At 37.5% G+C, this 23,310-nt stretch overlaps 1 gene segment (V, D, J or C); it reads right to left on the bottom strand.

Moving 5' to 3' along the window:
- Positions 1-19,714: 19,714 nt before the first annotated feature.
- Positions 19,715-20,352, bottom strand: LOC134372697 (T cell receptor alpha variable 22-like). The segment is given in 2 exon segments: positions 19,715-20,073; positions 20,262-20,352. Coding segments are annotated over 2 exon segments (447 nt in total).
- Positions 20,353-23,310: the final 2,958 nt, after the last annotated feature.

Here is a 23,310-nt window from a genome sequence, read left to right as displayed (position 1 = left end):
GCCCAGGGGTCCCTTCAGAGGCAGAAATTGACCTTCAGGCTGAGTCACTATGTGGATCCATATCAACATCACATCAGGGAGAGCCCTTCATACTGAAGAGAACATGTCCTTACATAGTTTCTAAAGTAGATCATTGTTCTGCATTTTTGTAAACACTTCCTATAGTTTTCTTTTTCTTTTTAGCCAGCATAATGGATGTGGAGTGGCGTATTAATTTGCATTTTCATGATGACTAAATATGTAGAACAGAGATCACCAAACTATTTCCAAAAAGGGTCCAATAGTAAATATTTTCAACCTTGTGGGCCATTCAGTCTCTGTTGCAAATACTCAACTTTGCCGGTGCACCATGAAAGAAGCCATTGATAATACACAAACAATGTGCGTTGCTGGGTTCCCATAAAGCTTTATAAAAATAGGCAAATGGCTGTATTTGTCTCATGGGCCATATTTTGTTGACCCCGATGTACAGCATCTTTTTATGTGTACAGCATCTGTTAATCCTTTCAAGTAGTTCTCCTAGCTGGCGGCTTGTATTTTTTTTTCCCTAGAAATGTCCAAGACCTCTGCCCCAAAAAGTCCAAAACAATGTTGACAAAAATTAAAGAAGGCTTAATAAATGTAAGTGTATGTCATGTTCATGAATTAGAAGACTCAGTAGCTTTAAGATGGTGGTTCTCCCGCCGATTATTTTTTATAAGTTCAGTGCAATACCACTCAAAATTCCAGCATTCCTTTTTGGTAGAATTTGATGAACTGACCCTAAGATTTATATAGAAATGCAAAGGACCTAGAACAACCAAAGCAATTTTTAAAAGGAACAATATTGGGAGACTCATCCTACCTGATTTCAAGACCCATTAAAAAGAACAATAGTCAAAACAATTTGATATTGATGAAAATGAGACATGTAGATCAACGGAACAAAACAGGCATTACAGAAACAGACTCACACAATGTTCAACTAAGATAACCTTTTATGGTTTGAAGGTGTCTCTCCCAAATTTATGTGTTGAAATTGTTCGCCATTGTGACGGCATTAAAAGGATGGGAAATCTGACTAAAATTCATATGTTGACTGAAAGTGGGGCCTTTGGTAGGTAATTAGGGTTACATAAGGTTATTGGAGTGGGGACCCCATGAAGAACCTGGTGGCATCATAAGAAGAGGAGGAAAGACCTGAAGAGAGACAAATGCTCCTGCCCTCTCACCAGGTGATGCCCTTCTTCATGTTATGACATGGCACGAAGTCCCTCAGCAGATGCCCATGCCATGCTCTTGGACTTCCCAGCCTCCAGAACCATGGGCTAAATAACCTTATTTTCCTTATTATTTATCCAGTCTGCAGTATTCTGTCACAGCAACAGAAACCAGAGTGGGGCACAATCCAATGGGGAAAGAAAAGTGTTTTCAAGAAATGGTGCTGAGTCATCTAGACAACTATATGAACAAAACAAACGATCTTACCTTACCCTATTCATGAAGGTTAACTGGAAATGAATTGTAGACTTAAATATAAAATCTATAATGATATAACTTCTGGAAGAAAACATAGATGAAAATCTTTCCAAACTTGAGATGAGCAAAGTTTTCCCAGAACAAAAGAAAAAACACATGAAACATGAAAGAAAAAATTGATAAATTGGGCTTTACAAAAATTAGTACTGAATGATACCTTTTAAACATAAGTCAGGAAACCTAACTCCTCTTCTTGGAACTCTCCAACAGCATTTATTTCACTTACCAAAAAAGTCAAGCTCTTTACAATGGCCTGAAAGCACCTACACAATCCAGCCCTCTGTTACCTCTCTAATTACAACCCCTGTAACTCTCTCCCTTAATTTCTCCATTCCATCTAGCTGGCAACATTACTATCCATCCATCAGGCTAACACACTTCCACCTTAGGGACTTAAACTTGCTGTTCTCTCCTCCTGAAACAGGTTTCCCTCAGATAGCTCATGGCTTTGCTTTCTTCCCTTTCTTTGGTATTTCCTAAATTGTCACCTTCTCACTGTGATCTTGCCTCTTTACTCTATATGTAATAGCAAACCCTAGTGCCTATGGATAGTGTGGGCTCGTACTACTACACAGAGCCAGGAGAGAAAAGGTGGTGTCTGGAGAGAGGGTTGGAGAGAATGCAAAGGGAACAACAGAGAGTTAGTTGACCCCGTTACAATGACAGTGTTTCATAATGAGGTACAGATCAGGACTTCCAATAAGACCTAAACTCAGAGCCATCATTGTATCCCTGCCTATGTAGGGATAACCTGTTTATCACCGAGGGAGACTTAGAGGATGAGAAAGATGTCAGCTGTCTCAGATCTTTCTTTATAAAAGTAATTAAAAGCAAAAGAAACACTCTCAGACTCTTCCTCCCCCCACCCCAAAATTAACTAAATTCTTAATAAATCCTTAGCAATTTAAATCCTAAACACTTGGGGATGGGATAAGATAGAAAAGTTTAATACAAAGTTTCAGATCTCTCCATGGGGACAACATTTTGTTGTTTTCTAAGCCAATACAGAGCATGCATTTTTCACATTGGCTGCTGTGTTCATATTTAATTGCCGAAAGAGAAATGCAAATGACATACCTGGATTTGCACTTAAGATTTTTACTTTGAAGTGTCCCAAAATGTCCATGAAAATTAAGATGAGTTTAATTTCAAAATATTTCTTCCCCATTTCACAATTTTAATAAATGAAAACCAGATTTTGATACCTGCTAACTCAACAGCTCCATCTACATCAGAGTACTTAGTTTTCCCTTAAAAAGAGGAGTGTTGCTTGTCTTGATTGCATAGTACATTAGTCTGTTTTTTGTTGCTTAAAACTGAATACCTGAAACTGGGTGATCTGTTAAGAAATGAAATTTATTTCTTTCAGTTTTGGAGGCCAGGAAGTCTAATGTTCAGAGAATGCATCAGGTGAGAGCCTTCTTGGTGGTGACTCTATATGGCAATGCAGGGTGTCATGTGGTGAGAATGGGCTGAGCATGAGAGTTAACCTTCTCACCAGGCTGAGCCACCAAGTCCTCTGGCAGCCCTGTTCCTATGACTTTCCTGGTCTCTGGTCATACTCCAGTTCTCCCAAGGTGGCATTGCATGCTGGTAGCCCTAAAATTTGGGGGTCTCAGTGGTGGTCCTGCTCCTATGGCTCCATGAGGCATGAACCTGGTGGGGTTTCACTGCTGCAACTCCAACCCCACATTTCTACTCAGCATTGCTCTGGTAAAGACTCTCTGTGGTGACTCCACAGCTGTGACAGATCTCTTCCCGGACCCTCAGGCTTTTCCATACACCCTCTGAAATCTGGGTGGAAGCTGCCATGCCTCCACAGCTCTAGCATTCTATGAATTTGCACACTTAACAAAATATGGATTTTGCCAAGGTTTCTAGCTTGGATCTTCCAAAGCAGCAAGTCCAGCAGCACCTGAAGCCAATTTAATCATGGCTGGAGCAGCCAAGGTGCACTGTGCTGGAATGCAGGGAGCAGTGTCCTGAGACAGCCCCGGGCAGCAAGCTGGTGGAGGGTGACCTGGGCCTGTTCCCCAAAACCATTCCATATTCTTTGGCCTCTGGGCCTGTGATGGTAAGGGACGCCTAAGAAGATCTCTGAAATTCCTTCAGGATCTATCTTCCACTCTTTTCATGATTCTTTCTTTCCGACCTGATCTCCTTAGCAAATGGTAGTTGGGCTAAACCCTTGGTTTTTCTCTACCAAACACACTTTTTTACTCTTTACATGACCTGGCTGAGAGTTTTTCAATTTTGTACCCTCTGCTTCCTTTCTAATTATAAATTTCAGCTTTACAGCATGCCTTCACTGCCGTAACTCAGCATGGGCTATTACAAGTATCCATGCAGCTTCCTGAATGCTTTGCTGCTTAGAAATTTCTTCTGCCAGATACCTAGGTTTATCACTTTTAAATTTCACATTTCACAAAACCTTTGGGCATGAACTGAATGCAGCCAAGTTTGTTGCAACTCTATAACAAGTGTGACTCTTGCTCCAGTTTCTTCCTTATTTCCATCTGAGACTGCCTCAGAATGGCCTTTGCTGCCCATATTTCTATCAGTATTTTAGTCACAACTGCTTAATCAGTCTCTAAGAGCTTCCAAACTTTCCTTGGTGTTCTTGTCTTCTATACCCTTACCAGAATCTAGGCTTTTTCTAGCATGCCCCTCCAAATTCTTTCAGCCTCTGCCTATCACCCAGTTCAAAAGCTGCTTCCACATTTTCAGGTATTTGTTATAAGCAACGTCACACTCCCAGGATCAATTTTCTGTATTAGTCTGTTTTCTGTTGCTTATAAAAAATACTCGAAATTGGATAATTTATAAGGAAACAAAACTTGCTTCTTAAAGGTTTGGAGTCTGGGAAGTCTAAAGTTCAGGGAATGCATCAAATGAGAGCCTTCTTAGTGGTAACTCTCTACAGTGATATAGGGTGTCACATGATGAGAATGGGCTGAGCAAAAGAGCTAAATTTCTCACTTGCTTTTCTTATAAAGCCATCAGAACCACACCTATTACACCATAAATGGATCAATTCTTTCAGGAGGGCATAGTTCTCAGGATCCACTCAAAGGCCCCAACTTTCAAATGCCATAAGTGGATTTCCCACCTACTTAATTCTGTTACAATGGGGATCAAACTTCAATGAGTTTTGGAGGAACATTCAAAGCACAGCACACAGAATCCAGAAAAGCCTTTACTTTGAAATCTTATGCCCACTTTAATGTTCTAAACCAAAGAAAATAGTAATCTAATTACTATTAACTTTGTATAGCATGCATCAATCTGATAGCTTCAATCTTATTAAGAGAATATTCTGTTAAGCATGTGTTTTTCTGTAACACTGCCTATACAAAGTGAAAGATACAGCTTTAAGACAAAATATAGTAATGTCACAATATCTCAAAAGCTAAACATCACTGTGCAATGGGAAAAAGAGAGAAAAATCAAAAATTAAAATTATCAAAGATTTTAGAAATCATATACATATTAAAAACTATAGCAGTATAAAAAGATAGTCAGCCCCTAGAAGTAAAATTTGTAAAAGAAAAAGAATAAAAGGAGCAAAACAAGTCAAATTAGAAAATGAAATACTTGACTGTTTTTATTAATACAGAGCAAATAGAATTTCTTTATCTAGGCAGGAGCCCCAGGCAGCCCCAACCACCACCCAAACAGAGGGCAAGTGAATGTCCCGTGACTTGGAACCCAGGCAGGAGCCCTGGGTAGCTTTTCCTACTTCCATAAAAGAAGGAAAGTGAGTGTCCTGCAACCAGAGTAGTGCCACAAACACAGTTTCCACACAGGTGGTCCACCACAGCCACCTCCACAGCTATTGCTGCCTCAAGGACTGCTCACCACCACAGTAAAAGCCAGGACCACCCCACAGGCAGCTTGCCACACACTCTACTACACTGACACAAGGAGAGTCACCAGAAGAGTCTGCAAATAGATGAGGAAGTCTTTCTCCTCAAAACCCACACCAGAGTAGCAGAAGAAAGATCTGCTCTATGAGATGACCAGATATCAATGAAGAGATAGTAGAAATATAAATAAAAAAGAAAATACTACACCAACAAAGGAGTACAGTAATTCTCAAGTACAATACCCCATGGAGCAGCAAAATCTTGTAATATCTGAAAAGGAATTCCAAGCAATGATCTTAAGAAAACTCAAAGAGATAAGAGAAGACTCAATTAGAGAACAAAATAAAATGAGAAAAAATATCCAGTTTATGAAGGAGGAAATTTACAAAGAGATTAATACCATAAAAAGAATATAGCAGAATCTGCTGGAAGTGAAGGACTCATTCAATGAAATACAAAACACAACCAAGAGATTAACCAGCAGGTTAGAGCAGGCAGAAGAAAGAATTTCAGATCTCAAAGATGGTTTAAGAGAGCTAGTAGACAACCTTCAGCTCATAAACATCCAAATTATGGTATACCCGAAGGGGAGGGGAAAGGAAAAGGCATGGAAAACCTATTCAATGAAATGATAATGGAAAACTTTCCAGGTGTGGGTAGAACACAGACCTTCACAGCTGGGAAGCTGAAAGAACCCCAAATAGATTCAATCCAAAAATATCCTCTCTAAGAAATAGTATAGTCAAACTGGCAAAGCTCAAAGACAAAGAGAGAATTCTAAAAGCAGCAAGAGAAAAGCATCAAGTCACCTATAAGGAAGCCCCTATCAGACTAACAGCAGACTTCTCAACAGAAACTGTACAGACCAAAAGAAAATGGGATGATATATTCAAAATATTAAAAGAAAAAAACTGCCAGCCAAGAACAGTACACCGAGGAAGGCTATCCTTCAGAAATGAGGGAGAAATTGCATATTACCCAAAGAAAAACTGTGGGAGTTCACCACCACACAACCAGCACTGCAAGAAGTTCTCAAGTGAGTCTGGCATCTGGAATCCAAAAAAAATGATAATCACTACCACAAATATACAAGAAAGAACAAAACCCATTGGTAGGACAAAAATGCAAATGAGAAAGAGAAAGAAACTAAGTCTTACCAACTCAACAAACAAACAAATATTGAAGATGAATAACAAAAAGGGAAGAAAGGAATAAATGATATACATAAAACATCTAAACAAAAAAGCAATAAAATACCAGGAATAAGACAGTACCTTTCAATAACAAGTGCAAATATAAATGGACTAAATTCCCCATTCAAAAGACACAGACTGCCTGATTGGATTAAAAAGCTAGACCCAACTACATGCTGTCTTCAAGAGACTCACCTCACCTGTAAAGACACATACAAACTAATAGTGAAGAAATAGAAAAAGATATACCACATGATTGGAAACCAAACTAATAGTTAAGAGGTAGAAAAATATATACCATATGATTGGAAACCAAACCTGAACAGGAGTAGCTATTCTTGTATCAGACAAAATAGACCTTAAACCAAAAACCATAAAAAGAGACAAGGTCACTGTATAATGATAAAGGGATCTACACAGAAAGAAGACATAACAATCATAAATATGTATGCACCCAATACTGGAGCACCCAGATCTATAAAGCAAACACTATTAGACCTAAAAAAAGAGATAGACCCCAATACAATAAAGTGGAAGAACTGAATACCCCTCTCTCAGCATCGGGCAGATGATCTAGGTGACAAATCAACAGAGAAACACAGGATTTAAGCTACATTGGACTTGGCCTATATCTACATAACATTTCACCCAACAACTTCAGAATATACACATGTAACATTCTCCATGATAGACCACATGTTAGGTTACAAATCGAGTCTCAACAAATTTAAAAAGTTGAAATCATTTTAAGTATCTTTTCAGACCACAACAGATTAAAACTGGAAATCAACAACAAGTGAAACTCTGGAAACCACACAAATGCACGGAAACTAAACAACAGGCTCTTGAAAGACTTACAGGCCCAAGAAGAAATTAAATTAATTTAAATTAAATTTAAATTAAATCAAAAAATGTCTTGAAACCAATAAAAATTAAGACACATCATACTAAAACTTGTGGATTACTGCAAAAGCAGTACTAAGAGGGAAGTTTATTGCAATAAGCACTTACATCAAAAGGATTCAAAGACTTCTAGTAAATGACCTAATGTTACACCTCAAAGAACTAGGTTTGACATTGTTACAACACTGTTTCATTACCCTAAAATGTAGAGCAGCTACAGAAACTCTTGTGGCTGCTAACATTTGGCATGAAATCAGCAGATCTATTCAGGATAAGCATGAACATAAGGCTACAATTGATGATAGTAAGAGGGGACTCTTCTGTGACCTTCAGCCAAATGAGATGTTAGTTCTTAGAGAAAGGCATTTCCTTGGAGGAGAAGAATATATGTATAAACACACACATATTCGAAAGGTTCATGGAAAGATTTATATTATCTTTTAATTCTATTTTTCCACACATTTTTTGAAGTACCCTCTTAGAGAGAAAGTCTTACTGCACTGCGTTGCTGCTAATAGTAAGAATGTAGAATCATTTGTGGGGAAATCTGAAAATACCCTTTATATATACATCTTTCCTGTATGTACAAAGTTAAATACACTGATGCTTGGAAGACTGAGGAATAATTCCTACAATTAGTGAGAAATAGCTTGTCAAAATAGGATCTTTCTATTTTTGAGTGATAAAATGTGCTGCACAATGTAACTGGGGACTTATGTTAAAATAAGCAATGTCCTTTTTGGCCTCTAGTACCATAATATATATGCAGTCATTAGATGAAGAAATAATTAATTACCTAAAAGTTGTATGCTTGCAGCACTTTATTATGTGAAATAAGAAGAAATATTTCCAGTACAGATGCTTTTAATAAATGGCATGTTCTTGATGCAACAAAGAATCTTATTACTATGTGGGACACAATCACCCTAAATGTAATCCACAACTGTTTTGAAAAAGATGACTTTGGCATCAGTGACGTAACAGATTTACAAGCAGTAAACATCACAAGTCTGATTAGAATAGACTGCAAAAAGAATTTCATTTTCCCCTAATCATAAATGTTGTTTATTTTATAAGTTCTAATAGCATGTCAAGCACTTCTGCTGATGTTAATTTCCAAACAAGAACAGACATCCTTAATGTTAGGTTTGTTTGAATGTAGGAGAAAAATAATAAGAAAAGTTGTTCAAGTCCAAATGTCCAAGAAAGTGTGCACTGACACTGTCAAAGGATGAGACGACTACTCAATATCTGAAATAAAAAAATAAGCTACATTTATTATTTACAAAAGTGAGGAAGAGTTATGCAAGTCAGACACAATCTCTCCAAGCACAACAGATAACTGATTTATGTTGGGTTTGGGGGAAGCATGGAATTTAGGGTTTGAAGAACTTTAGAGTTGTAATGATCTGACCTCATCTGCAGAAGCATGGGTACTAGGGTGAGGCGGTTGTTGATTGGCTGACACTCAGGGGCATGTTCATTGGAGTGAGTCTATCCCTGATGGGCTGACTTTCAAAGGCTGGGGGCTGACATTGGCTTGCTAAAGCACATTCACAGAGACGAGTTGTTAAGCAATTGAAGAGATATGAGATTGTTTCGGGTGGCTACTTGTTACCACGGCTATGGAACAATTTGTCTTTTCCTAAGTCTGTGGAAACATTTTTATTTTTAACTTCTCCTGCCCCAACCCAGCCACACACAGCCTTTTGGTTTCCATTCAGCCAAAGCTGCAGAAGAGACTTTCAAGGATTGTCCAGATCTTTTCCACTGTTTTTGATTTTCTTGATGAAGAGTTTTGACACATGAAAATCGGATTTTTAATTTGCACATTAATTAGCATAAGTTTTTTACTTTTTTGCCTTTGGATTACTTATTGAATCATTTGTTGGTACAGTAATTATACAGAAACATTTAAGACCCCAACAGAACCACATAAATAAGGAAATCTATAAGTATTATTAAAAAAGAACTGTAAGACACTTTGCAACCATAACCCAAGATTTCCCAGGCCTGATTAAGAAAACAAGTCCCAATGATTTTCTGCCTCTATCTTAGATAACTAGGTTGCTTTTCTTTATCTGTCTGTCTGTCTACTATATATCTTTGTTTAAATTGTTTTTATTCATCTGCAATATCAATATAGTATCATCATAAAGTATTAGCAATGGCAAAGATTTCTCCCTGATTGCTCCCATCCCTCAAATATTAGGCTATTCTAAAACACATAACTCTTTGGGTTAAGAGATTTTAACTGGTTTGTTGTGCTTCCAGGATTTTGGCTATATTATTTCCTAGGTCAGCTAATGTGAGAAATTGATTTTTTGATGATCACATCAAGTTGTCTAATGCCTATAGATGGTGTCACCACCCTCAGAAGTTTTTCTTCAGAAAGGTTTTCATCCCTTTAGACTCTTCGTAAGGAGATATGGTCCATTGAGGATCATTGGAGTCATGCCCTTGGAATGACCTCATAGATCTATAGAACAATTAACCTTGACTCTTGGTTGGCAAAGAAGAGACTGATTCCCACACAGGAAATAGAATCCAGGAGCTGTAAGTATACTGCCTGTGGGTATAGTTTTGACAAATAACTACTGTTGTATGTTATAATTTTTCTAATGCAAGAATTTTTTTTTCACTTATGAATTGCTTACAGGGAGTATTAGTATTGGTAGTGTTAGTGAAACATACCTTTTTTTTTTTATCACTTTTCAAATGGGATGTAATAAGATTAGCTTGGGAGAATTGAGTGAATTAAGTTGTTGATAGTCTCTAGTAAAGACTAGACTTAGGCACATTATTGTTAGTTATAAGAGCAACATAATAGGCATGATAATGAGTTCAAAAAATGTGAATAAACAAGAGTATGCAAAGGGAAGTGGGGCATGGAGAAGTCTCATATTCCAATGGTGTTGGTGTTTTAAGCATGTCTTTTTATTCAAATCCTTTGATAACTTGGAGACTTGATGACAATGAAGGAGACTGCGCTTGCCAGGATTAGCTAATTCCTAGAGATAGCAAACAACTCACCTGGGCCCCTATTGCCCTCACACCAGCTAGCTCACAGGGTAGAGATTCCAAGAGGTAGGGCCGAACCTGTGGCTCACTCGGGTGAGTGAGGTGCTGGGAGTGCAGCAGCGCTGGGAGCGGCCTAAGCCACAGGTTCGGATCCTATATAGGGATGGCAGGTGTGCTCACTGGCTGAGCGCGGTGAGCCAAGCGTTGTGATCCCCTTACTGATCACCAAAAAAAGAAAAAAAAAAAAAGAAAGAAAGAAATTCCAAGAGGTAAGACAAGAAAACCAAAGGCTACTGTTTCTACCCAGCACGCTGCTAATAAAGTAGTGGTGTCAGTGTGAGGGTAGCAGGCCACTGTCCCTTCTCACGGCTCCAGAGCAGTAGCACAGAAGTTGTGCCCAGAGAGAGAAGCTACTGTAAGAACAGAGAGCTCTCCCCTGGGGAACACTTTATTTGGAACAGAGCACTGGGAAGTTTAAGTCTTAAGGGTGCTATTGAAAAAAATTGAGATTTTGGTGGTAAGTGATTAAGAGGAGGCTCTAGCTCCACAAAAGCAACCATCTAAACCACAGATGACTCGCTATAAATTTGACACAGAGAATCAGCAAAAAAGAGCTAGGAAGTGTCCTCCTAGGGTTACAATAAGCCTCAAAGATTGGTCTCAAAGACTACCTCTGTAAAAGGGCCTGAATTTAATTGGTCCAGACGATGGAGCAATTTATGCCCCAGTGCATTGTTGGAAATGATAGAGAAATCAGATAGCATTTAGTGGAGGCAAATAGTTTAACAGAGAGATCAGGGAAAAATCAGTATCATACCGGGATGTCTGTACACATACCCAAGACTGTGTCCTCTGAGGAAAAACATCATATGCTATACACTGTGACAAAAATTGACAACTGAAATAGTGAAGCACAGTTACTAAAATTGATGGGCAAACTACAACAACAAGCCCTGGAATGGCAGAAAATCAATATCTAGAGTTACTATAATATATGTGGTAGCCCAAATAATGGGCCCTCAAAGATACTGAGGTCCTTTCTTAATGCCTGTTGCCTGAAAATGTTACCTTAAATGACAAAAAGGTCTTTGGATATTTGATTAATTTAAGAATGGGGAGACTGAGATGGAGAAATTATCCTGGATTATTCAAGTGGGCCCTGAATATAATCAGAAGTGTTCTTATAGAAAAGAAACAGAAGGAGATTTGAGTCCAGGAGAGGAAAGAGATGGGGTGATGGAAGCAAGAGTTTGGAGTGATTTAAGAAGGGCTCTTAAACCAAGAAATTTAGGTAGCTTCCAGAAACTAGAAAAGGCAAAGAAACAGACTCCCAAGAGCCTGCAGAAGAAACCAGCCCTGCCAACACCTTGACTATAGCCCAGTGAAACTAATTTCAGACTTCTTGCTTCCAGAAATGTAAGAAAATTAATTTGTCTGTTTTAAGCTATCAAGCTTGTAATAATTTGTTATAGAAACTTTATTAGTTTGCCAGGGCTGCCATGACAAAGTACCACAAATTGGGTGGCTTAAACAACAGAAATTTATTATCTCATAGCTCTGCAGACTAGAAGTCTAAGATCAAAGTTCTGGTAGGGTGGATTCCTCCTATAGGCTGTGAGAGAGAATCTGTTGCATTCTTCTTGACCGGTTTCTGGTGGTTTTCTGGCAATCTTTAGCATTCATTGGCCTGTAGAGGTATTACCCTGATCGCTGCATTCATCTTCTCATGGTGTTCTATGTGTGTGTGTGTGTGTGTGTGTGTGTGTGTCTGTGTCCAAATTTTCCCTTTTTATGTGGACACCAGTCATATTTAATTACAACTCACTCTGATGACTTCATCTTAACAAGTACATCTGTAGTGACCCCTGTTTCTATTTCTAAATAAGGTCACATTTTGAAGTACTGGGAATTAGAACTTCAAAATATGAATTTTGGGGGTCAAAATTCAACCCACGACAGCAGCCATAGAAAACTAATATGATATGGTGTCCGGTTTTAAAAAACCAAAAAAATCATAGACATGCAAAGAAAAGAAAAGTGTGACCTTTTCATAGGAAAAAATAATTGGGCAATAGCAACTTCTTTTGACAGGGCTCAGATGTTGAGCTTAAAGGACAAAAATTTCAAAGAAGCTGGTTTAAATATACTTAAATATACTTAAATCATACATAAAGAAGTATAGAAGTTCTGATGACAACGTCTTATCATATGTTGAACATTTGACAGAAATTAGTTTTCATAAGGAGCACAATGGAAATTCTGGCATTGGAAAGTGAAATAACCAAAATGAAAAATTCACTAGAGGAGGAAACAGTACATTCGAGCTCACAGAAGAAAGAACAAGTGAAGTTGAAAACACATCTATAGAAATTATGTAGTAAGAAAAACAGATAGAAAAAAGAATGAAGAAAAATGGACAGTGACTCAGAGAAAGCAGGACACCATTAATCACACCAACATATGCACAATGAAAGTACCAAAAAGGACAGAGAGAGAGAAAGGAGCAAAAAAAATTTTTTTTTGAAAAAATCAATGGCTGAGAATTACCAGATTTAATTAAAAAATATTAATCTACTCATCTAAGAAGCTCAATGAACTCCAAGTAGGATAAATGCAGAAAGCTCCACACCCAGACACATCATATTAAAAATGCAGAAAGACAAACAAAAAATCCTGAAATCGGGAAAGAAAAACGAATATGCACATAGAAGAAAAACCCCCCAAAACTAAAAGCTTACTTCCCAAAAATAATAGCAATAAAAAGATAAATAAATAAAAAAGAGGCAGGCCCTGTGATGCCGGCATGCAACCCAGGAGTTAGACCTTGCTGCTGCTGCACAACTCCATCCCCAGCCCAGTTGAGTGCATGCTGACCAGAGAGGTGCCTCCCCAGTGAAGCCCAAGACCCCAGGTGACCGTGCACCCAAGGCATTAGTGGGCAAACGTGCAGACACTGAGGCAGCCATAACAAATTGGCAGCCCCAGCAGCATCCTAGCCAGACAGTAGTGTCAAACCAGTGGACTGTGAAATCCCCTGCCACAATGACTAAACATCAAAGGAAAGATGCCAGAAATATGAACAATCAAGAAAGTACACCACCAAAGGGTAATAACTCTCAAGCTCTAGATCCTATAGAACAAGAAGCCCTTGAAATGTCTGACAAGGAATTACGAGTAATAATTCTAAGGAAACTAAATGAAATACAAGAAACTCAGCTGGACAACATGATGAAATGAGGAAAAGTATACAGGACCTGAAAGAAGAAATGTACAAAGAAATCAATGCTCTGAAAAGAATGTAGCAGAGCTTGCCGAGCTGAAGAATTCATTCAACAAAATAAAAAACACAACAGAGAGTTTAACGAGCAGGCTTGCAGAGGTAGAAGAGAGAACTTTGGATCTTGAAGATGGGCTGTTTGAAATAACACAGGCAGACAAAAAAGAAAAAAGAATTAAAAATGTTGAGAAAATCTAAGAGAGAGATCAGACAACCATAAGCGCTCAAATATCCGAATCATGGGTATTCCAGGAGGGGAAGAAAAAGGAGATTGCATTGAAAACATATTCAGCAAAATAGTGGCAGAAAACTTCCCAGTTATTGGAAAAGACACAGATCTTCAGATTCAGGAAGCTAAAAGATCCCCAACTGTATTCAACCCAAAAAGGTCTCCAAGACATGTTATAGTCAAATTGGCAAAACTCAAAGACAAAGAGAGAATCTTAAAAGCTGCAAGAAAGAAGTGTCAAATCATCTATAAGGGAGCCCCAATCAGACTAACATCAGACTTTTCATCACAAACCCTAAGGGCCAGAAAAGAATAGGATGATATAGTCAAAATAGTAAAAGACAAAGATTGCCAGCCAAGAAAACTCTACCCTGTGAGGCTATCCTTCCAAAATGAAAGGCAAATAGTATATTTCACAAACAAACAAAAACTGTGGGAGTTTACTACCACACGACCACCCTTATAAGAAATTCTCAAGGAAGTACTGGGTTTTGGTACCTGAAAAATAACTGCCACCACCATAAAAATTCAGGAAAAATCAAAACCCACTAGTATAATAAAAATGGCATCCATGAAGAGAGAACAAACAAAAAATTTATCTTCAACTCAAGGAACCAACAAATACAGAAAACAAACAGAAAATCAGAAAGAAAGGAACAAAAGAAACTTAAGACATCCAAACAAAAATCAATAAAATGCTAGGAGTAAATCAACACTTTTCAATAACAACTCTTAATGTAAAAGGCTTAAATTCCCCAATCAAAGACACAGACTGGCTGACTGGATTAAAAAGGAGGACCCAACTACATGCTGCCTTCAAGAGACCCAAGTCACCCATAAAGACTCACATTGACTAAGAGTGAAAGGATGGAAAAAGATTTACCATGCAAACAGAAATGAAAAATGAGGTGGAGTAGCTATTCTTATATCTGATAAAATAGACTTTAAACTAAAAACCATAAAAAGAGATAATGAGGGCCACTATATAATGATAAAAGGATTGATCCATCAAGACATAACAATCATAAATATATATGCACCCAACGTTTGAGCAGCCTGATTTATAAAGCAAACTCTATTAGACTTAAAGAAGGAAATAGACACTGATACCATAATAGCAGGGGACCTGAACACCCCACCATCAATATTGGACAGATCATCTAGGCAAAGAATCAGCAGAGAAACACAAGATCTAAACAATACTCTAGACCAATTGGACTTGGCAGATATCTACAGAACATTCATTCCAACAACCTCAGAGTATTCATTCTTCTCATCAGCACATGGATTATTCTCCAGGATAGATCACATGTTAGGTCACAAATCAAGTCTCAACAAATTCAAAAAAATTGGAATTATCCCATGTATTTTTTCAGACCAAAATGGGATTAAAATTAGAAATCAATAACAAATGAAATTCTGGAAACTATACAAACACATGGAAATTAAACAGCATTCTACTTAATGACATATGGGTCCAAGAAGAAATCAAGCCGGAAATCAAAAAATTTATTGAAACTAATAAAAATAATGATACATCATACCACAACCTGTGGGATACTGCAAAAGCAGTACTAAGGGGGAAATACTTACTTCAGAAGAATGGAAAGATGGCAAGTGAACAACCTAACACTTCACCTTAAAGAACTAGAAAAACAAGAACAATCCAAACCCAAAGTTAGAGGAAGGAAATAAATCATTAAGATCAGAGTAGAACTTAATGAAATTGAAATGCAAAGAACAATACAAAACATCAATGAATCAAAAAGTTGGACTTTTGAAAAGACAAATAAAATTGACAAGCTATTAGCACAGCTAAGTACAAAAAGAAGAGATCCAAATAAAAAAGGTAGAAATGAAAAAGGTGATATTACAACTGATACATCTGAAACAGAAGGAATGATTAGAGACTACAATAAACAACTATATGCCAACAAATTTGATAATCTGGAGGAAATGGATAAATTTCTGGACACACACAAACAACCAATACTGAGCCAAGAAGATGAAGAAAATCTGAACAGGCCAATAACAATAAAAGAGCTTGAAGCTGTTACCAGTAGGCTGCCAACAAGAAAAGCTCAGGACCAGATGGACTCACAGCAGATTTTACCAAACATTCAAAGAGGAATTGACACCAATTCTCTACAAACTATTCCAAAAGTTTGAAACAGAGGCAATCCTCCCAAACTCATTCTGTGAAGCAACATCACCCCGATACCAAAACCAGGTAAAGATATAACTAAAAAAGAAAACTACTGGTCGATATCCTTGATGAATACAGATGCAAAAATCCTCACTAAATTACTAGCAAACAGAATACAGCAACACATACGTAAAATTATTCATCACAATCAAGTGGGATTCATCCCAGGGATGCAAGGTTGGTTCAACATACACAAATCAGTAAATGTGATACACCATATCAATAAAATCAAACACAAGGACCATATGATCATTTCTATAGATACTGAAAAACCATTGATAAAATTCAACATTCATTCATGACAAAGACCCTCTATAAGTTAGGTATAGATGGAAAGTATCTCAACATAATTAAAGCTATATATGATAAACCCACTGCCAATATCATCCAGAATGGGGAAAAGCTGAAAGCTTTTCCTTTAAGAACAGGAACTAGACAAGGATGCCCACTCTCACCACTCCTATTCAAGATAGTGCTGGAAGTGCAAGCCAGAGCAATGAGAGAAGAGGAGATAAAGGGCATCCAGATTGGAAAAGATGAAGCCAAACTGTCTCTGTTTGTAGATGACATGATCCTATATATCAAACAGCCTAAAGCCTCTATAAAAAAACTCTTGGAGTTGATAAATGATTTCAGCCATGTTGCAGGACATAAAATCAACACACAAAAATGAGTAGCATTTCTATTCTCCAATAGTGAACATGCAGAACAAGAAATCAAGAAAGCCTGCCCATTTACAATAGCCACCAAAAAAATAAAATACTTAGGAATTGAATTAACCAAGGACGTGAAAAATCTCTATAATGAGAACTACAAACCGCTGCTGAGATAAATTAAAGAGGACTCAAAAGATGGAAAGATATCCCATACTCTTGGATTTGAAGGATCAGCATTGTGAAAATGTCCATACTACCCAAAGTGATATACAAATTCAATGCAATCCTCATCAAAATTCCAATGACATTTTTCTCAGAAATGGAAAAAACTATCCAGACATTTATATGGAATAAGAAAAGACCACACATAGCCAAAGCAATTCTGAGCAAAAAAAAAGAAAGCTGGAGGCACAACACTACCTGACTTTAAACTATACTACAAAGATATAATAACCAAAACGGTATGGTTTTGGCATAAAAACAGACACACTGATCAATGGAATAGAATAGAGAATCCAGAAATCAACCCACACACCTACAGCCATCTGATCTTTGACAAAGGCACCAAGCTTATATGCTGGGGAAGAGACTGCCTCTTCAGCAAATGGTGCTGGGATAACTGGATATCAATATGCAGGAGAGTAAAACTAGACCCATACCTCTCACCATATACTAAATTCAACTCAAAATGGATTAAAGAATTAAATATACACCCCGAAACAATAAACTTTTTAAGAAAACATAGGAGAAACACTTCAGGAAGTAGGACTAGATGCTGACTTCATGAATATGACCCCAAAAGCATAGGCAACCAAAGGAAAAATAAACAAATGGGATTATATCAAACTAAAAAGCTTCTGCACAGCAAAAGAAAGAATTAACAGAGTTAAAAGACAACCAACAGAGTGGAAGAATATATTTGCAAAATGTACTTCTGACAAAAGATTAATATCCAGAATATACAAGGAACTCAAACAACTTTAGAAGAAAATCAAGTAACCCAATCAAAAAATGGGCAAAAGAGCTAAAAAGGCATTTCTCAAAGGAAGATATATGAATGGCCAACAGACACATGAAAAAATGCTCACCATCACTCAGTATTTGGGAAATGCAAATCAAAACCACACTGAGATACCATCTCACCCCAGTTAGGATGGCTAATATCCAAAAGACTGTGAATAATAAGTGCTGGCAAGGTTGCAGAGAAAAAGGAACTCTCATACATTGTTCGTGGGACTGTAAAATGGTGCACCCTATATGGAAAATGGTATGGCGTTTCCTCAAACAATTGCAGATAGATCTACCGTATGACCCAGTTATCCCACTGCTGAGAATATACCAAGAGAAATGGAAATCATCAAGACGAAGATATCCCTGTTCTCCAGTGTTCATCGCAGCTCTCTTTACAATAGCTAAGAGTTGGAACCAGCCCAAATGTCCATCATCAGATGAGTGGATATGGAAAACGTGGTATATCTACACAGTGGAATACAACTCTGTTATAAAAAAGAATGAAATACTGCCATTTGCAACAACACGGATGGACCTAGAGAGAATTATATTAAGTGAAACAAGTCAGGCACAGATAGAGAAATATCACATGTTCTCACTTATTTGTGGGAGCTAAAAATAAAAAAAATAAATACACAAACAACCGTGGGTTGGGGGAGGGAAGAAGACACAACAATTATAATTCCTTGAAGTTGATACGACAAGCAAACAGAAAGGACATTGCTTGGAGTGAGGGAGGAGAGGGAGGAGGGAGGAAGGTTTCGGTAATTGGCCACAATAATCAACCACATTGTATATTGACAAAATAAAATTAAATTAAATTAAAATGAATGAATGAATGAATGAATGAATATATAAATAAAAATAAAAATAACAAAAACAGAGTCAGAGGCAGTGAAAAGATATGTTCAAAGTGCTGAAAGTAAAACACCATCAATGGTGCATACCCATATTTATTGCAGCACTATTTACAATAGCCAAGATACGGAGCAAACCTAAGTGTTTATTGATAGATGAACCAGTAAAGATAAGGTTGTATATTTACACAATGGAATAAGATTCCACCCTAGAAAAGAATGAAATTCCATCATTTGCAGTAACATGGATGAAACTGGAGGTCATTATGTTAAGTGAAGAGAGCCAGGCACAGAAAGACAAATATTGCATGATCTCATTTATGGAATCTAAAAAAGTTGAATGTTTTAAGATTTTTCTTGACAGCCATTTATCAATATTAGAACATTCAGCGATGTTTTTTCTTTTCTTTAGTGCACTAACAGGATGGGATGCAAATATTTGCCCTTGCCTGTTGGGACACTTTGTTAGACATCCAACTAAGATGACCATTGCCTATTAACATCTTTATTGTGATGATTTTTATTTCTTTTTATCCTTTTGAAGTCCAACATACTGTAGCTTAAATACAGTCATGCCTTGCTTAACAATGAGGATACATTTTAAGAAATGCATCATCAGGCGATTTTATCATTGTGCAGATATCATACAGCATATTTACACACATCTAGATGATATAGCCTACTGCACCTACGCTATATGATATAGCCATTATAATCTTACAGTACCACTGTTGTATATGTGGTCTGTCATTGACAAATGTTTTTATGTGTCACATAACTGTACTTATTTTGATTCTGTACTCTTATCAGATACTCTGCTAGTTCCAAGTTAGAGATTTATAGTGCAGGAGGTATATAGATTGAGAAGGGAAGATAAAGACTAATGTCCCAAACCTGTAAAAAAAAAATCTGTGATTGAAACTCCACCAATTAAGCAAGGAATATTAACCTATGCAAATGTTGCTATGGTGGTTTCGTCATGTGCTTGTGACTGGGGGAGAAGCTGAGCTCAGTGGAGGGTTTATGTGCAGCCTGCAGGTGCCTGGGGAGCACTGTGGCTCCACAGCACAGAGGTAGGTGGCTGAGTCTGTGGTCTGGGCAGAGGAAATGTGCAATGAGCTGTGGCGCTCTGTAGTGACTGTTGTGGAACTTAATCTTCCATTCTGCTTTGTCCCTGAGGGGATGTAGAACAGGCTGATGAGGCGTTCCCCGGGATTTTGGCGAAACCACTGCACGTTGTCCACAGACGTAGAAAAATTGCATCGCAGTGTGGAACTGGCTCCCTCCTGGAGACTCAGGGTTGGAGGACTCTGCTCCACTCGTACCCCTCTCACACCTGATCATAAACAGAGAAACAGTCATAGGTGATGGGCACTGTAACACCTGCAAAATCCTGAACACGCCCGCATAGATTATGAGGGAGAGAAAGTCTGCACGACTTGTGAGCTCCTTTCCCTTCCTCCCCTCACCAATACTGCAGCTGCTAAATCCTTTCAGCTTCCCACCGAGACAGCCTCAACTCACAGCAAACCTGGGCACACAAAAGCCCCAGCAGAGTGCCCCAAATCTTCTTCATGATGTGCTGCCTTGTTGCTCTGGGCATTTTCACCATAAAATATATTTAACTAAACTCCGGAAGGGTGGGTGTCATGACTTGGTTCTGGAACTGTTCCTGCTCCTGCAACCAATAAGCTCCACCCAACAAACCCTGCTCAGCACTACTGACTTCCTTCAGGACCTCTGGGACAGGAAGCCCCACCTGCAAGCCTAAAGCTGGCTGAGAGTCAGGGTGGAGAGTGGTGCAGAAAGAAAGAAAAAAGAAAGGTCATTACTGTCTTCTGTTCCTGAGAGTCATTTTGTGATAATCCTGGATATAGCAAGGAATGTGAGAGGGGCCTCCTCTGAAGGAAAACATGCCTCAGTTATACTGATTACAGCCTGGGGAAGGTCATAAAAAAAACAGCCCCATTTTTAACCCCCCCAAACAAGCGTGTATTCAGACAAAAGGATCTTTACTGACCTATTAGTTGATTTTGGTGAAGGTCATTCCACTCATACAAAGTAATAAGAACATAAAGGTCATGTACCGTATATTTAGTAAGTTCTTATTATTGGAATATATAAAATATGTGGATTGGGACTTTCCTGGAATTACCAAGACTTGTAGTAAATATTGTTATAAGAAATGACCTTAATAAAACTAAATTGTGAAGGAAAAAAATAGGACTAACTCAGACATCTTTTCTACATATTACCCTAACTGGGCAATTTTTTTTTTTTAATTCTTATCCTGTAAAAACTTCCTGTGGCTCATGCTTGTAGTTTGGTTAATTTTTTTCTTTATGAATTAATTCCTTTGTCTTCCTCTTTCCTTTTTTTTTTTCTTTTTTTTCTTTTTGGATTTTTAGTTACAGGAAAGGAACAGAGAAATACTAAAGAAAAGATGGTATTCAATGGTTTAAAAATAATTGTGAGCCTGTAAAATGAAAGTTTGTATTTTCCCCTTATATACAAAAATGTTAGGGAATAAAAATAAAAAAGAATCTGAATTCTATTCTTTGGAATTCTCCATCTTCCCTATTACTTCATATGATTCTCTATTTGATCCAGGAATCTTTTCTGATAGATACATATAAAGATTATGCTGTAGATAAAGATTATGATAACAATTTAAGTATATATGCATTACAGTTATAATCTTCAAGTACGTGAATATCCTTAGCAGTTATTAATCTTGCTTTAGAAGGCAGAGCTATCAACTTAAAGGAATACTCAGCAAAAACATGCTTCTTATATGCTTAATGATTTAGTTTGCCCTCACACACAGTTATTTTTCACTCTTTACTGTTACTAGCACCCATCTCTACGCACAAAGAATTTCTCAAATCTTTCAAGAGCTATTTACTACTAGGTCCCTTAGAGTAGTCCCTCAGTTTTAAAAAAGCTTTTTGTGCTCCTGAATGGGCTATAACATCTTCTCCCTCAGTAAATATGGATAGCTCAGATCAGCTGTCCTTTCCTAGGGCTGTACCTGTGGTTTGATTTGAAGGCACACAAGTGTCCACAGGATGGACAGTGCCATAAATAGGACTATGAGTCCCCACAGTGCATTATTGTGAAAATACATACTTTACGTAATATAACTTTTTGTGATATGAAAACAATTATTTTTTACCTATGAACTTAAAAAAATATGAGCTCTCCAATCTGATTCAGGACAGTTCGGCTAAATATTTGACAGTGTTCTGGATCTGGGGAAACATAAAAATGAATTAGACACTATATATTCCTTCAGAGAGCTTGCAATATAGTGGGGGAGACGAATGTCTCTGCAAATGTAATAAAGGCCTAAAGGATGCCACAATAAAAGCATGCCCTAAACACTGCATGAACACTGCATGAATCATTACTAATCATGAATAGTAATGATTACTTCCAGCTTCTATTACAGGAGAGGACTCTGGAGGATGTGATGCTGTTTGATTTCTGCTGTTTGAGGTGACAAGAGTGGATAGTAAAAGTGGTGATTTCTGAAAAGTGATTCTTTTATTTTAAATAAAAGGAGCAGAGAAGAAGATGAGTAAGTATGTGGACAGTGCCATCCTGAGACTCAGGCAAGAGGGCACCTGCCCAGAGCCTCAGTTTACACGGTCACCCAATTACAAGCACATACACACAAATAAATGTACTAAGGAACACAGCGTGCTCTCTCACTAAGGTCAGAACACAACCTGTAATCTTTAACAACTACTAAAACCTTTAGGGCGGAAGAAAAATTCTTCTTCCCATACCTTGACTCTTATCCTTGAAAACACACTTAAATATCAGAAAAATGAGTGAGCTGAGCGAGCTGCTGCTGCAGTAGGAGGCAGAATTTGATTTGGAATTTGGGGGTTCTTCAGGGAAGAGAAAGAAAAATTAGTTAACTGGCCTGATCATTCCTCTCAGATGGCATGAATGCAATAGATTCTTATATAATGAATATTGTTTTCATGGGGTGATGAGGGTCTATTTTCTTGCTTCTCTGCCATCTGTGGCTCTGCGTGAATCAGCACAGCATCCACAACAGTTGCTCACAATGGCTGGAACACTTTGTAATATTAAACAATATTATTTTCAAATTGCATATATTTGTTCTAGATTGAGCCTGCATAGAGCACTACTGGCTGTTTATGTTAGCACCAAGATGGACATTGAAACTAGAATCACGAATACTTTCATTTTTATAAAAGTATTTATAATTTAATTACATTTAAACAATTTAAATACAATTTTAGTTTTATTTAAATATATTTTATTAAAACCATTGATTAACTATTGTTTGCATCTTTGCTTTATTTTGAATGTTTAAAAAAACTGCTTTTGAAAACTTATATGAAAACAATTTGTTTGTACTCTAGCTCCAGACTCTATACATAATAATGATCATTTGTAGATTGATTTACAGGTAAAAGGCATAGAAAATGAAGACCCCTATATGAGGGTACTTCAAAAAGTTCATGGAAAGATTTGTATTATATCTTAATTCTATTTTCCACGAACTTTTTGAAGTGCCCTCATATTTTTACCGAAG

The sequence above is a fragment of the Cynocephalus volans genome, chromosome 3 (assembly GCF_027409185.1).
Source record: "Cynocephalus volans isolate mCynVol1 chromosome 3, mCynVol1.pri, whole genome shotgun sequence".
Lineage (NCBI taxonomy): Eukaryota > Metazoa > Chordata > Mammalia > Dermoptera > Cynocephalidae > Cynocephalus > Cynocephalus volans.
The sequence above is the reverse complement of the archived record's forward strand: the minus strand, read 5'-3'. Positions and strand labels throughout refer to the sequence as shown.